This window comes from Pseudorca crassidens, chromosome 1 (genome assembly GCF_039906515.1).
Source record: "Pseudorca crassidens isolate mPseCra1 chromosome 1, mPseCra1.hap1, whole genome shotgun sequence".
Taxonomy (NCBI): Eukaryota; Metazoa; Chordata; class Mammalia; order Artiodactyla; family Delphinidae; genus Pseudorca; species Pseudorca crassidens.
Window position 1 is genome coordinate 30,030,516 of NC_090296.1, and position 12,888 is coordinate 30,043,403.

Consider the following 12,888-nt stretch of genomic DNA (forward strand, 5'->3'; position numbering starts at 1 on the left):
ATGTTTTTAGGATTCTAGTCTCCTCTCCTTGGAAAGAGGAAAAGCCTATCACAAGGAAGCATGTGTGAGATGGGAAGTCTGCTCAGCACCTCTCCAAGTCCCCCATCAATTTATACCTGAGGAGATGAGGCCATTGAGCTAGTGAGTGCAGGAATGGCACTGGACACTCAGGTCTGTAACACCCTTTCCATTCGACCTACGGTTACTGTGGGGCCCAGATTTTCCATTCCATTGTCCCCATGATCACGGAAATGTCCTGGCATCTCATCTCCAGAAGGGGTACCAGAAACCCTCGTATCCAAACCACACACTCTGGTTTTCTATTTAAAATACACAGTTACAGAGGCTGTATTGGGCTGCTACCCAATAGTCTCCTGGGGAAGGACAGAATGTAAGAATTCCTGATGAAACCCAGCAAATAAGAAAAGGGGGGTGGTGGTGGGAGGAGATTTCTTGCCTGTTCTTATTCTCTTCATCAGGTTCCTGTCAGGGAAAATTCGACGCCACCCTCCTAAAGTGCGCTACGCTGAGGGTTACAGGGGCGTTTAATTGGCACCTCCTTGTGGCAGTGGGTGGATGCTGGCAGGAGTGGAGGGGACAGGGCAGCTCCTGGGGCTGTGGAGCCTACCTTTCCCTGCTTGTCCTCTTCCTCTAGCAGCTGCAGCCTTTTGCTCTCCATTTCCTTCTGCCGGATGCTCTCCTTCGTGAGGGGGTTGCAGTTGTTATGTCCAGGGAGCAAGCGGAAGTAGCGTTTCTTTTCAGGGTCAAAGTAATAACCTGGTAGATCTTTAGTCGAAAGAAATAAAATCCAACTTAAAACACCGTGAACTGAGCCACCCAGCGAGAAGCCCAGGGGCCTGCCTACCACCCCTCACAGCTGCTGGTCTTTCCTGAGGGGCAGGAGGTGGGCTAGCACTGCCAGTCACCATCCCGGGCCCAGTTCAGTCCTGTGGGGAGCTGTTTGCCTCAGGATCACGGTTTTTGTTTCAATTTGCTCCCAGAATTTCCTCCAAGCCAGGAATGGGCTGATGACACACATGGAGTGTACCCACACACAAGTGAAGACACACAGGACTGAGGAGAAGGGCAGCCAGAACAGACATAACTAGATGACGAGGCACAACTGGGTTTCCTCTTTCCCCACAGGCAGGGCCGGAGGAGCCCTGTCCAGCAGGCTGCCTTACCTGGCACAGAAGAGCTGCCCGCTGTGCTCGAGGAGGTCGACGGGGCCTCATCATCGCTGTGGCTGGAACCCTGTGGGCTTTGCTGTACCCTTGTATTATTCCTGTTGACACACAGTCAGGGTTAACTTGCAGCCAATGAGTCCCAGTCATTCTTTGACTCTGGGGTCCTGCAGTTCCACAGCCTTCACCCCAACCCTCGATTACTTGGGGAGCACTGACCCCTCTTTTTCTTGGAAGCAGTTTACCTACTGCAAATACACCAAAGTTAGGGCACGGTTTTTGGTTCCTCATCCTTAAGAGGATGCAGGTCACAGTAGTTCCTCTTTTGTATCTCCTCATTTGAGCATTTTGTGAGGTCTTTTGGAATTTTCCAGATGAAAATGAGAACAGAAATCTTGGCCAATATGAATTTTACCAGCTGGGCTCATTTGTCAGCTCAACAGCAGTTACAAGGCCAGGTGAATTTCATTTTTTATTGGATTCAGCAGTACAAAAGTTTAAATTTTACTTGGTTACTCAACCCTGCAGATGGAGAAACTGGGGTTCAGGGCACAGAGGTGATTTGCTCAGCAATACCGGGATAGAGCCATGGTTTAAATACTCATTTTGCAAAGCTACAAGCAGCTTCTGTGGCAATTATAGGCTGAAGGATATAATGAAAGAACAAAAGACCTAATTTTAGAATTCTGGTAAAATCCACTTTAAAATTACGAACTTCCCCTGCCCCCTAATAACACCAAAAGGAATACAAACTGCAAAACTAGGTTAAAGGAATCAAAGAACTCTCTCTTTTGTCTATAAATACTAACTATGCACAGTTTTAGAGAAAATTATTTATTCTCCCTTTTTACGGCCCAGAGCTTCCTGAGGAAGCTCACGTGTGATCAGCAGCAAGCGGAGGGAGGATTAAGGGTTATAACAAAGGTCTACATCTCTAGCCCAAGGACCGCTGCCACATTCTTTCCACAGGGAGCCCGGAAGGTGGCTGTCCAGCCGGCTTCCACGTGACTCTGCCAAGCTAAATCAAGACTCTCTCCCTGTGCAGATCACGGTTTGCTGCACGACGCGCTCTTGAGGGAAGGCCTGGGGCCCAAAGAGTATCCATGGTTCTCCTCATAAAACATACAAACATTGAGTACCTGTCCTGATCTTTCTACAGTATGGGTCATGTTGGGGACTTTGGTTCAGAGTCCCTATTATTCTGCACCAAATGAGGTCCACCATATACACAGGGCCTACTCAGAGACAGGCAGCCTGATGGGCCTTTACATACATTATTACGAACCTCACAAGAGAAGTATGGTACACGAAGAGTGACTCAGGGTGATTAAATAGCTTGACCAATTTCACACAGGAAAACGTAGAGCGTCAAACCCAGACTTCCTAATTCCAAAGCCCTTGTTTCTTCCACAACATTCTGATGCTTTTTTTTTTTTCTGTTTGAGTTAATCTGTTCTAGAGAAGCATACTGGCATTCGACATCTTCTGACCCTATAGCTAGAAATCTGTCCATTTTAAAAGGAGATCTGGAGTGTGAAAGACTTTTGAAATTGGCATACGGGTCTCCTTTGGTGAGGAGAGGGCTGTGCAAAGACTTCCTATGGCCAGAAGTCACGTCAGCAGCCCTGAACTGTGAAGAGGTATCCTCTCCTGGGGTGGGGTGGGGTGAATCATGTTCTGAGATTAGATAAGTAGAGTGTGGAAAATATTTATTATGGGGATTTCACCTAAGTATACACTGTTTTATTTTTCAAGCTGGGTGGTAGGTACCTAATATTCATTGTATTATTCTTTATACCTTTTTGTGTTTATTAAATACTCTATTGTATTACATATTATATAGCCTTACTTAGGATTTAGGCTGAATTAATGAAATTAGGTTTCCAGAAAGCTACTTTCATAGGCTGAAAAAAAAGAAGAAGAAAGACTAAAAAATGGAGAAAGAGCTCCCCAGTTGTATCAGATAATGTTTACTTCTAAGCCTGTGGCTAAGGCTCCAGCCAGAAGTCATGGTCACAATGAAAAGAAAGACAAGTGTGGCTACCTCCTCACTACTCAAAGTGTGGCAGGCAGGCTGGCCCCCAGCAGACATCCCCTTGGGAGCATGTGAGAAGCACAGACTCTAGTCGGCCCGACCTCAGAGCCTGCATTTTTCTGAGACCCCCAGGGAGTCATGTGCGTGTGAAGGTGCTGTCAGCGCTAGTAAGACACTGGGCAACAGCACTTGCCTCTCATTAGAACCATGCTGTCTGAACCAAGGGTTGTGTCGGTGGCTCCTTCTCCCATGTCTTCTACTCTGCCCCCTGCTTTTATGCATTTCAGCTGCTAAAAGAGAAAAAGAAAGAAAATTACATACAAATGCATGTGTGCACATCTTTCTCTTCTGTTTGCTTCTTGATAGTTCCTTCATGCTCAGAACTAGGCAAAAGGATGGCCCAACCTGGGTTATCATTAAAGCCGCCACCAAGCCTTACCTGTAGGACTACCACCAGGTGGACACACAAATAAAACCCAACGCGTCTGTAGCCATCTCTCTGGCTGCAGTCCTCTTACCTCACAGCTGATGCCTGGCCCGACAACCTGCCAACCTCCATTCCCCAGGTCACTGTGTGACGTGTTGACAGACTCACAAGTACTTTCCAACAACAGTCTGAGCCTGGCATGAGAACCCTCCTAAGCTAGTCTTCTTTTCCTTACCAGATTAACTCCAGAGCATATAATAATTTTTCTTTCGATCCACCCACATCCCTGTTCATAGAGAATAGTTAATCGTGAACACTACCTCTTCCTCGGTTTCAGTATCAAGCAGGAAAAATTGTGAACAAATTAAATGGGGCCAGTGGCATGTGACTTCTCAATGTGATTTAGAGAGTGTTTTAGTTTCCTGAAGTACACTAGCTGTTAAAGGGAAGGATGTGCACATGCATTTGTTGAAATAAGGAATGATGTCTTAAAGACACTGATGTTGCCATAACTATTTTGAGTGGCTTTTTCAAGTCTTATCTTGTATGGCCTGAATTTATCACTTACTCATCAAATCATCAGTTGTTTTAACACTGGGAATCACATTAGGAATTCTTAAAGAGACTGAACTGTAGTACACAGACCAGCTGCTGTGAGTTTCATGCTTTCCCAACACCTGGTGATCCTTTCCCCACTCAGTGGAGACACTGTGACATCTTACCGAATACACATTAAAAGTATATTCAAATGCCGTTAACAAAATTAGAAAAAAATTTCTAGGGCTGAATGCAACCAAAGAATAGATTAGAAAATCTATTTGCTTTTATTTTCCAACTTCTACTTTTGAGTAGGAAGTGCCTGTTAGCATCAAACAGAGCACCAGAAGTCTGGACCTACATTCCAGAATTCAGTATTTACCCAATGACTTCTGTGTCAACCTATGATTGTGAGTTGGGGCTATTCGATACAAAGGAAGAGATATTTAATGAGTATAGTACTTAACCAAACATTTCATGAATTCTGTAACGCAGTCCTTGATTTGCCTGCTTCAGAGTCAGTGGGAAGCAGACTCCACAACCTGGATTAGTTTAACCAGCCACTCTCTAGTCCTGTGCCAGAATGAATAAGCACTACTAAAGCTCATCAATATAGCCATGCCGACTTGGAGTCATCACAAATGTCTCACTTTCATCCTCTTCTGGGACATTCTAAATTGACCTAGTTTTATTTATTCCTAGTCTGATTCACTCCCAACAATCCAGGGTGTTATCACTCTCCTAAAATCCCTTCCCACTTCCTCCTAGTCACACTTAGTAGACAGCATAGCTCCCTACCTCACCCAGAAGAGAGATGTTACCAGTACGAATACCCCCAACTTCTTTTTCATCCCCTCCACAAAGGCCTGCCTTTACTAATTCTTATCATCTTCCTTTTTGTCTTGGAGAAACAGGTGTCCCTGTGCCTTTTCCAGGCAAACCCATCCCTCCTGGCTGTTGATCTCATTTCCTTCTCAAACTGCAGACATCTGTGTTCATATATGTTTAATCAATCTCCCCCTCTCCTTATCTCAGCATATAAACACGCTCAGGTTTTTCATTTGTATGTGCTCCACTTCCAACCCAAAAGGAACAGAAATGTTCTGGAAGCATGGTCTATATGTACACACTCCACTTCTTTATTTTCCAATCATTCTTCAACTCACTGTAGTCAGGCCTCCTCCATCCTCACCGTTCTGCTAAAATGCTCTTGCTGAGGTTAATGATCACCTACTTGCCAAAGTTAGTGGTCTCTTTTTAGCCCTTATTCCTACAACACATGACACCACAAAGCTTCACCTTCCCTAGGTTTCTGGAGTATCTTTCTCTTGGTTCTCCTCGTACTTGTCAAGTTCATCCTTCTCTAGTTTCTCTGGGGTCACCCACTCTGTGTTTAACAGCGTTCTGTCCTAGATCCTCTTCATTTTATACTTAATACAATCTCACCTGCAAACACCGTTTCATTTCTAACATAGCATCAAGTTCTTATAAAAAGGCTGCCTCCTGTCTACTTTCACAGACCATGTTCCAAAGCGAGTTGATGATCTCTCCCTAGTTCCTAGTATGCTCTTTCACCTATCTGTATTTCCTTTCTCTGAAATTCTACCACTGCCCCATCCCCATCCAAAAATATAATAATTTTATTCATTTTCCTCAGCAACCACTTTAATGGCTCCTGAATACCACATGCATAGGTTTCCCTTTGGATCAATTATCTTAAGCCTCAGACAAAGAATAAAGTTGTATTTATTAATTAGTTACGTTACAGGTTAAAGGCACTATGCACAGGAAGGGAAATACGTATGTATGGATGGTGATAAGAAAACTGGTAAGAAAAATAAGCCATACTGACATAAGATCATCATTATTACCAACCAACTCTACAAAAAAAGAAAACTTATTTAGATTGCACATTCTGTACATGATTCCAGTTTGCTTTAGTTATGAAATGATGCATGAATAGTGGAAAAGCATAGGTAACGGCGAGTCAAAGGCATCAGATCGCCCATTAGGAGGCAGGGTCATTGGCCCACTTGCACCACTGTCCTCAGTAGAGCACTGCACTATCAGAAGGACATGGTAAATAATGAAATAAATGGTGAGTGCTGGTTTTGGCCAAAGACAATATTTCTAAACCACCACCTCACACAAGCACAGGTGCAGGCACTGCAGTGGGAGAGAAGGGAGTGATGGCTCTGAATGCAAGAGCCAGAGGGGAGAGTGAGTTTGAACCCAGTCTGTCAGGCAAGGTTGGCAGAGTGAGGGGCCTGCAAGCAGTTTGGTATGGCCACAGCCTAAAGTACAGGCGCTGGGAGATTAGGCTAGAGAGGCAGGCAGGGTCAGATGCTGAGGTCTCTGGGTGCTTGGTAAGTTCGCTGAGTAACATGACTAAACCTGCATTTTAGAAAGGCAGCGGTGGAGGGAATAAGTTGGAAGTTAAGGACTGCTGTAGCAACTCAGGTTACATGAACCCACCAACATGGAAGTGATACTTGGGATAGAGAACCCTGAATTTATAAAGATTTAGGAGGTGAGTTTCATGGGAGAGGTGGAGAGAGAGCAGCTGAAACCTGGTAAATGAATAACTGGTAGTGTTCTGACCTGAGAGACAAGGAGGAGGAGCTGTTTGGGGAATGAAGACAGTAAGTCTGATTTTGAACAAACCAATCTCAAGATGTTTGTAAATAGGGGTCTGGGAATTCAGAGGGAAAATGAGGCTAAAGATATAGATTTGAAAGTCACCAGCACATGGTAACAGAGTGAGACAAATGTGGCTCCAAAGCCAAATATATATATATAGCAAAGATTAAAATTCAAAATTGAGACAATTTTATTGGACAGTAATATGAAGTCAGCACAATCAGTTTTTAGATTGGTGTTTCTCAACCAAGGGCAATTTCACCCACCAGGGGACATCTGGCAATGTCCAGGGACATTTTTGTTTGCCACAACTTGGTGGCAGGGAAGGGTGGGCTGCTATGGCATTTAGTGGGTAGAAGCCAGGGATGCTGCTAACCATCCTGCAATACAGGACAGGACCTTACAACAAATTATCCAGCCCCAAATAGTGCTGAGGTTAGGAAACCCTGCTCGAGACAGGAAGCGCTCCATTATAATTTTCTGGGTGAAATGTTGAATCCCAGCTCCTCTGGAGCCACTCTGCCAGGCACAGACATTAAATGTGTTGTGGTAGGCTGAGCTTGGCTTTGCCTTTTACACAAGCTTTCAAGTACTTGAAGGATAAAGAATAATAATTTCTAAGAGACCATTATTCTAGAAAGACAATGTTAATCTCAAACAAACAAACATGATTTAACTTTTTGGAAAATGACTGAGCAATGATTATCAAGTAATTTAAATGTACATGCCTTCTTCTGGGAATAGATATGAAGAAAATAATCCAAAACGTTGTAAGAATTATATGCAAGATATTTACTACAATTTTCCAACTCACTTTCTAAAGCTAGTAGTCCTCTGTTGCCAAAACCAGACAGAGGTATCACAAGACAAGAAAACTATAGATCAACCTACCTTACGGACACAGCCACAGATCCTCAACCAAATCCTAGCAAACCACATCTAGATGCATATAAAAAGGCTAATACACCATGACCAAGGAGGATTTACTCCAAGTTCAACATATGAAAACCAATCAATGCCATACACCATATTAACAGAATAAATGAGGGGAAAAACCTCCACGTGATTTTCTCAAGAGATGCAGAAAAAACACCAGACAAAATCCAATACCCTGTCATGACAAAAACTAGGCACAGAAGTAACTTACGCAACTTGATAAAGGGCATCTACCCCACAGCTAACATCATAATAGTGAAAGACTGCAAGCTTTTCTCCTAAGGTTAGGAACAAGACAAGGATGTCTGTTCTTAGCATTTCCATTCAACATTGTACTAGAAGTTCTAGCCAGGGGCAATTAGGCAAGAAAAAGAAATAAAAGGCATGCAAACAGGAAAGGAAGAAGTAAAACTATTTCTATTGGCAGATGACATGATGTTATACATACAGAAAATCCTAAAGAATCCACACACACACACACAAAAACTACTGGAGCTAATAAATGATTTAAGCAAGGTTACAGGATACAAGATTAATATATAAAAATCAGGGCTTCCCTGGTGGTGCAGTGATTAAGAACCCGCCTAACAATGCAGGGGACACAGGTTCGAGCCCTGATCTGGGAAGATCCCACATGCTGCGCAGCAACTGAGCCCAGGCGCCACAACTACTGAGCCTACGCTCTAGGGCCCGCAAGCCACAACTACTGAGCCTGAGTGGCACAGCTACTGAAGCCCGTGAGATTAGAGCCTGTGCTCCACAATGAGAAGCCACCGCAATGAGAAGCCCGCACACTGCAAACGAAGCCAAAGATAAATAAATAATTTATAAAAAAATCAATTGTACATCTATACACTAGCAATGAATAATCTAAAAATGAAATTAATACAAAACCATACAATAGCATGACATTACATTAGCATCAAAAAGAATAAAGTATTTAGGAATGAACTTAAGAAATAAGTGCATAACTTGTACACTGAAAGTACAAGACATTGTTGAAAGAAATTACAGAGGACCTACATAAATGGGAAGACATCCATGTCATGGATTGGAAGACTTAACATGGTCTACAAATTGATGTACAGATTTAACACAACCACTATCAAAATTCCAACTGCCATCTTTGGAGAAATCGACAAGCTGATCCTGAAATTCATATGGAAATGCAAGGGACACAGAAGAGTGAAAACAATCTTGAAAAAAAAGCAAAGTTGGAGGACTCACACTTTCCAATTTCAATGCTACAGTAATCAAGACACTGGTACTGGCACAAGGATAGCAACATAGATCAATGGAGTAGAACTGAGAGTCCAGAAATAAACCGATATACCTATGCCAATTGATTTTTGACCAAGACCATTCAGTGGGGAAAAAAATAATCTTTTCAACTGCTCGGACACCTGGACACTCACCTGCAAAAGAATGAACCCGATCCCTACTTCACATCATATATGACAATTAACTCATGGATTCAAGCTCTAAAACTGTAAGACTTTTACAAGAAAACAAAGGTATAAATCATCATGAACTTTCAATAAGCAATGGTTTCTTAAATATGACACCCAAAGCACAAGAAAAAATAGATTAAGTAGACTTCACCAAAAGTAAAAACACACTATCAAGAAAGTGAAAAGGGGGCTTCCCCGGTGGCGCAGTGGTTAAGAATCCACCTGCCAATGCAGGGGACATGGGTTTGAGCCCTGGTCTGGGAAGATCCCACATGCCATGGAGCAACTAAGCCTGCGAGGCACAACTACTGAGCCCGCACACCTAGAGCCCGTGCTGTGCAACAAGAGAAGCCACAGCAACGAGAAGCCTGTGCACTGCAACGAAGAGTAGGCCCCGCTCGCCACAACTAGAGAAAAGCCTGTGCGCAGCCACAAAGACCCAATGCAGCCAAAAATAAAATAAATTAAAAAAAGAAGCAACACCATTCACTTCAAAAAAAAAAAAGAAAGTGAAAGGACAACCCACAGAATGGGAGAAAGTATTTTTAAATCGTACATTTGATAAGGATCTAGTATCCAGAATATATAAACTCAACAAGAAAAAAATAACTCAATTAAAAAATAAGGAAAAAAATCTGAAGACGTTTCTTCAAAGATATACAAATGGCCACTTAGAACACGAAAAGATGCTCATCACTAGTCAATAGGTAGATGAAAATAAAAACCACAATAAGATACCACTTTATACCTACCAGGATTGTTATAATAAAAAAAAGCTAACACAAATAACAAGTATTGGTGAGAATGTGGAGAAACTGGAACTCTCATACACTGCTGGTGGGAACGCAAACGCTGCAGTCACTTTGGAAAACAGTTTGGCAGTTCCTCAAAAGGTTCGACATAGAGTTACCATATGACCTAGCAAAATCCAGCAGAAATGAAAACATATGGCCATATAAAAATCTGGACAGTAATATTCACAGCAGCATTATTCATAATTGCCCCAAAGTGTAAGCAATCCAAATTTCCATCAACTGATGACTCAATAAACAAAATACAGCACATCCATACAACAGAATGTTATTCAGCCATAAAAAGAATGTAGTACTGAGGCATGCTACAATGTGGATGAACCTTGAAAACACTATGCTAAATAAAAGAAGTGGGACACAAAAGGCCACACACTGTATTACTTATTTGATGTATATGAAATCTCCAGAATAGGCAAATCCAGAGAGGGAGAAAGAGAGAAATGGTTTTCCAGGTGCTGAAGGAAGAGGGGTTACAGAACAGGGAGTATAAAGGTTTAGGTCCTTTTTTTATAGCTTCTCGAAAGTCTACTATTCTGTTATGAATAATTGCTTTTTCCAGTTACCCCACATGAGTTGATAAAGACTCTGATTAAATTGTTTTATGTTTCCAAGAATAACTGTTATATCTTTTTATTATCTAGGTGGCAGCTTAGAAAAATTTTTATAGAATTTTAAATGATTTATGGTGTTCCATGTGTTCTAGTTTATGTTTTTCTAGAAAACATTCCACCAAATTACTAGCTTTCCAAAGGCTGTAGTACCATTTACAGTACTTTAGTATGACAACAGTTTAAAAAAATTTTTTTAAATTGAAGTATAGTTGATTTATAACGTGTTAATTTCTGCCATACAGCAAAATGATTCAGTTATACATATATATTCTTTTTTAAATATCCTTTTCAATTATGGTTTATCATAGGATATTGAATATACTTCTCCGTGCTATACAGTAGGATCTTGTTGTTTATCCATCCATTCTATATATGACAGCTTACACCTGCTAACCCCAACCTCCCCCCGCCCCTCCCCCCTGGCAACCACAAGTCTGTACTCTATGAGTATGACAGCAGTTTTGTTTTAAAGCCAGAATCAAGTTGAATGTGACTCTAAACTAAAATTTATGCTTTGTTCATTTGTAAAACATGGATATATTGGTGTCATATTTCCTTTATTCTGTTTGATTATACACTTGTTAAAGGTAAATTTACAGATCAAATGATGAAACTTCATGTTTCAGTAAAAGTTTTTTCAAGAAAAGAAAACTTGTCTTTTTATTTAAAGCTTCATGGGATAGAATTTATATTTAATCAAAATGACTAGATAGGATCCTTTTGCAGAGTCAGTCTAAAAGAAGCTAAATGGAATTGGTAGATCTTTTGGTTTTTGATATCTACTTTACTATAGGACTCCCAAGCAGGTACAGTACATTAATATGAAATACTTTGAAACCCATAATCTTAAAAAAAAAAAGTGTGGGAGTTATACAAAAAGATCATATATCACTAGGTAGGAAGTTGAAATGACTGGCTGTGTAATATTTTTTAAAACCTTCATTTTGTATCAGCATACATATCCTTCCATTTTTCTCCCCTATTTTCAGTAGCATTCCATTTTGATGTTTAGCATAGCAAGCCAGAATAAAGTTTTATAATTCAGCAATCCTGAATTCTGAGTCATATTAAGATAAAAATGGAAATGAGACATGTACTGAGGAAAATTAATTTTCTTCTTCTGTAATGTCTAATTCATCTTCTTCTTGCTGATCCCCTTAGTCCACAAGTGGACACCTGTCCTGTTGCAGACACTTAGCTAAAAAAATCTCTGAAAAGGCAACTCTGAATTTGCTCTTACAATATACAAGTGAGATGGATAATCGGGTGAATACCTAGAGCTTCTGAAAACCTCAAATCTCATCAATCTTTTGTATATTTTGGTAGGCACCAGTGTATACCTCTGAAGCTTTGCTCTGAAATAGCATTTCAGTAGTGATAAATTCTGAAAATATAGTCTTTATATCCTTTACTTTCTGCTTTTCAAAACTGCCAGCAGTTTCCTCCAGATGAGCGTTGTTTGCACAGCATCCAGGGTAGCTCTCTGTAAGTGGGTTCGCCATGAAATAACAGGTCCAGCGGATGGGTGTGCTGACTTGTCCTTTCTACTTCAGGTAGCTGCTTAGCTTCTCCATTCCTTGATGTTGATGTCGCTGTGAGGTCATCCCGTTTCATTTCTACAATGGTTCCTTCGGCCGCAAGTCTCAACTGTGGTGGCACACCGATAATCCTTAAGTTCGGCACACTCCCCAGCGGTTTTTCCGGCCCTTGTTCAAATCTGGGGTCTCTGCGGAGACCTTCTCGCAGGAGAGTCGGCTCTGCCTCCCAGCCGGGCAGTTTTCTGCGCAGGCGCGCCGAAGACTTGGCACAGCTCTCCAAACTGCTTCCGGTTTGAGCTGCCCAGTTTCCGGGTACCACTTCCTTCCCCTCCCACAAGACGCCTTTCTGGGCCTGGCCGCCAAGTTCTGCCGGTGCCACCCAGAAAAGGCCCGGCCTGGGGGCCTCAGGCTTGTGGGGTGGCGGGCAGCCTCCCTCCCGGCCTCTGTGAGAGGTGGGCCCGGTCTCGGCTGCGGCCCACAGCCGAAATTCAGCACGGAGCGGAGGCTCCACTGCTCGCACCCGAGCAGCCGCCTCAACATCCTGCCGAGCACGTGGCCCGTGGCCCCGGGCCTGGAGCCTAACAATACCTCGGCCTAGGCCGCGCCGGGGCCACAGTGCTTATTTTTGGGGTGATGAAAATGTTCTGGAATAAGATGGTCGCACACCTTGCGAATATTCTACAAAACCTGCCAAACCGTACGTACACTGTTAAACGG

The 12,888-nt window shown here is 42.4% G+C and overlaps 1 protein-coding gene and 1 pseudogene across 9 annotated transcripts in view; both read right to left on the reverse strand.

Annotated features, from left to right (window-relative positions):
* The window catches only part of DCAF4 (DDB1 and CUL4 associated factor 4), a 31,559-nt gene that overhangs the window by 17,220 nt on the left and 1,451 nt on the right, over nt 1-12,888 (reverse strand). For 7 of the 9 annotated variants that reach the window (XR_010942054.1, XM_067731382.1, XM_067731353.1 and 4 more), the window contains exons 2-4: nt 3,413-3,509; nt 1,185-1,285; nt 629-786 (exon numbers count right to left, since the gene is read on the reverse strand). Coding sequence is in view for 8 of the 9 variants with exons in the window: in XM_067731382.1 (XP_067587483.1) it covers nt 629-786; nt 1,185-1,285; nt 3,413-3,501 (348 nt within the window). In the remaining variant the exon portion in view is untranslated. The remainder of the gene's footprint in view (nt 1-628; nt 787-1,184; nt 1,286-3,412; nt 3,510-12,888) is intronic. The other 2 variants (XM_067731332.1, XM_067731388.1) reach the window with 2 other exon arrangements.
* On the reverse strand, nt 11,134-12,711 carry LOC137201688 (CBY1-interacting BAR domain-containing protein 1 pseudogene; annotated as a pseudogene).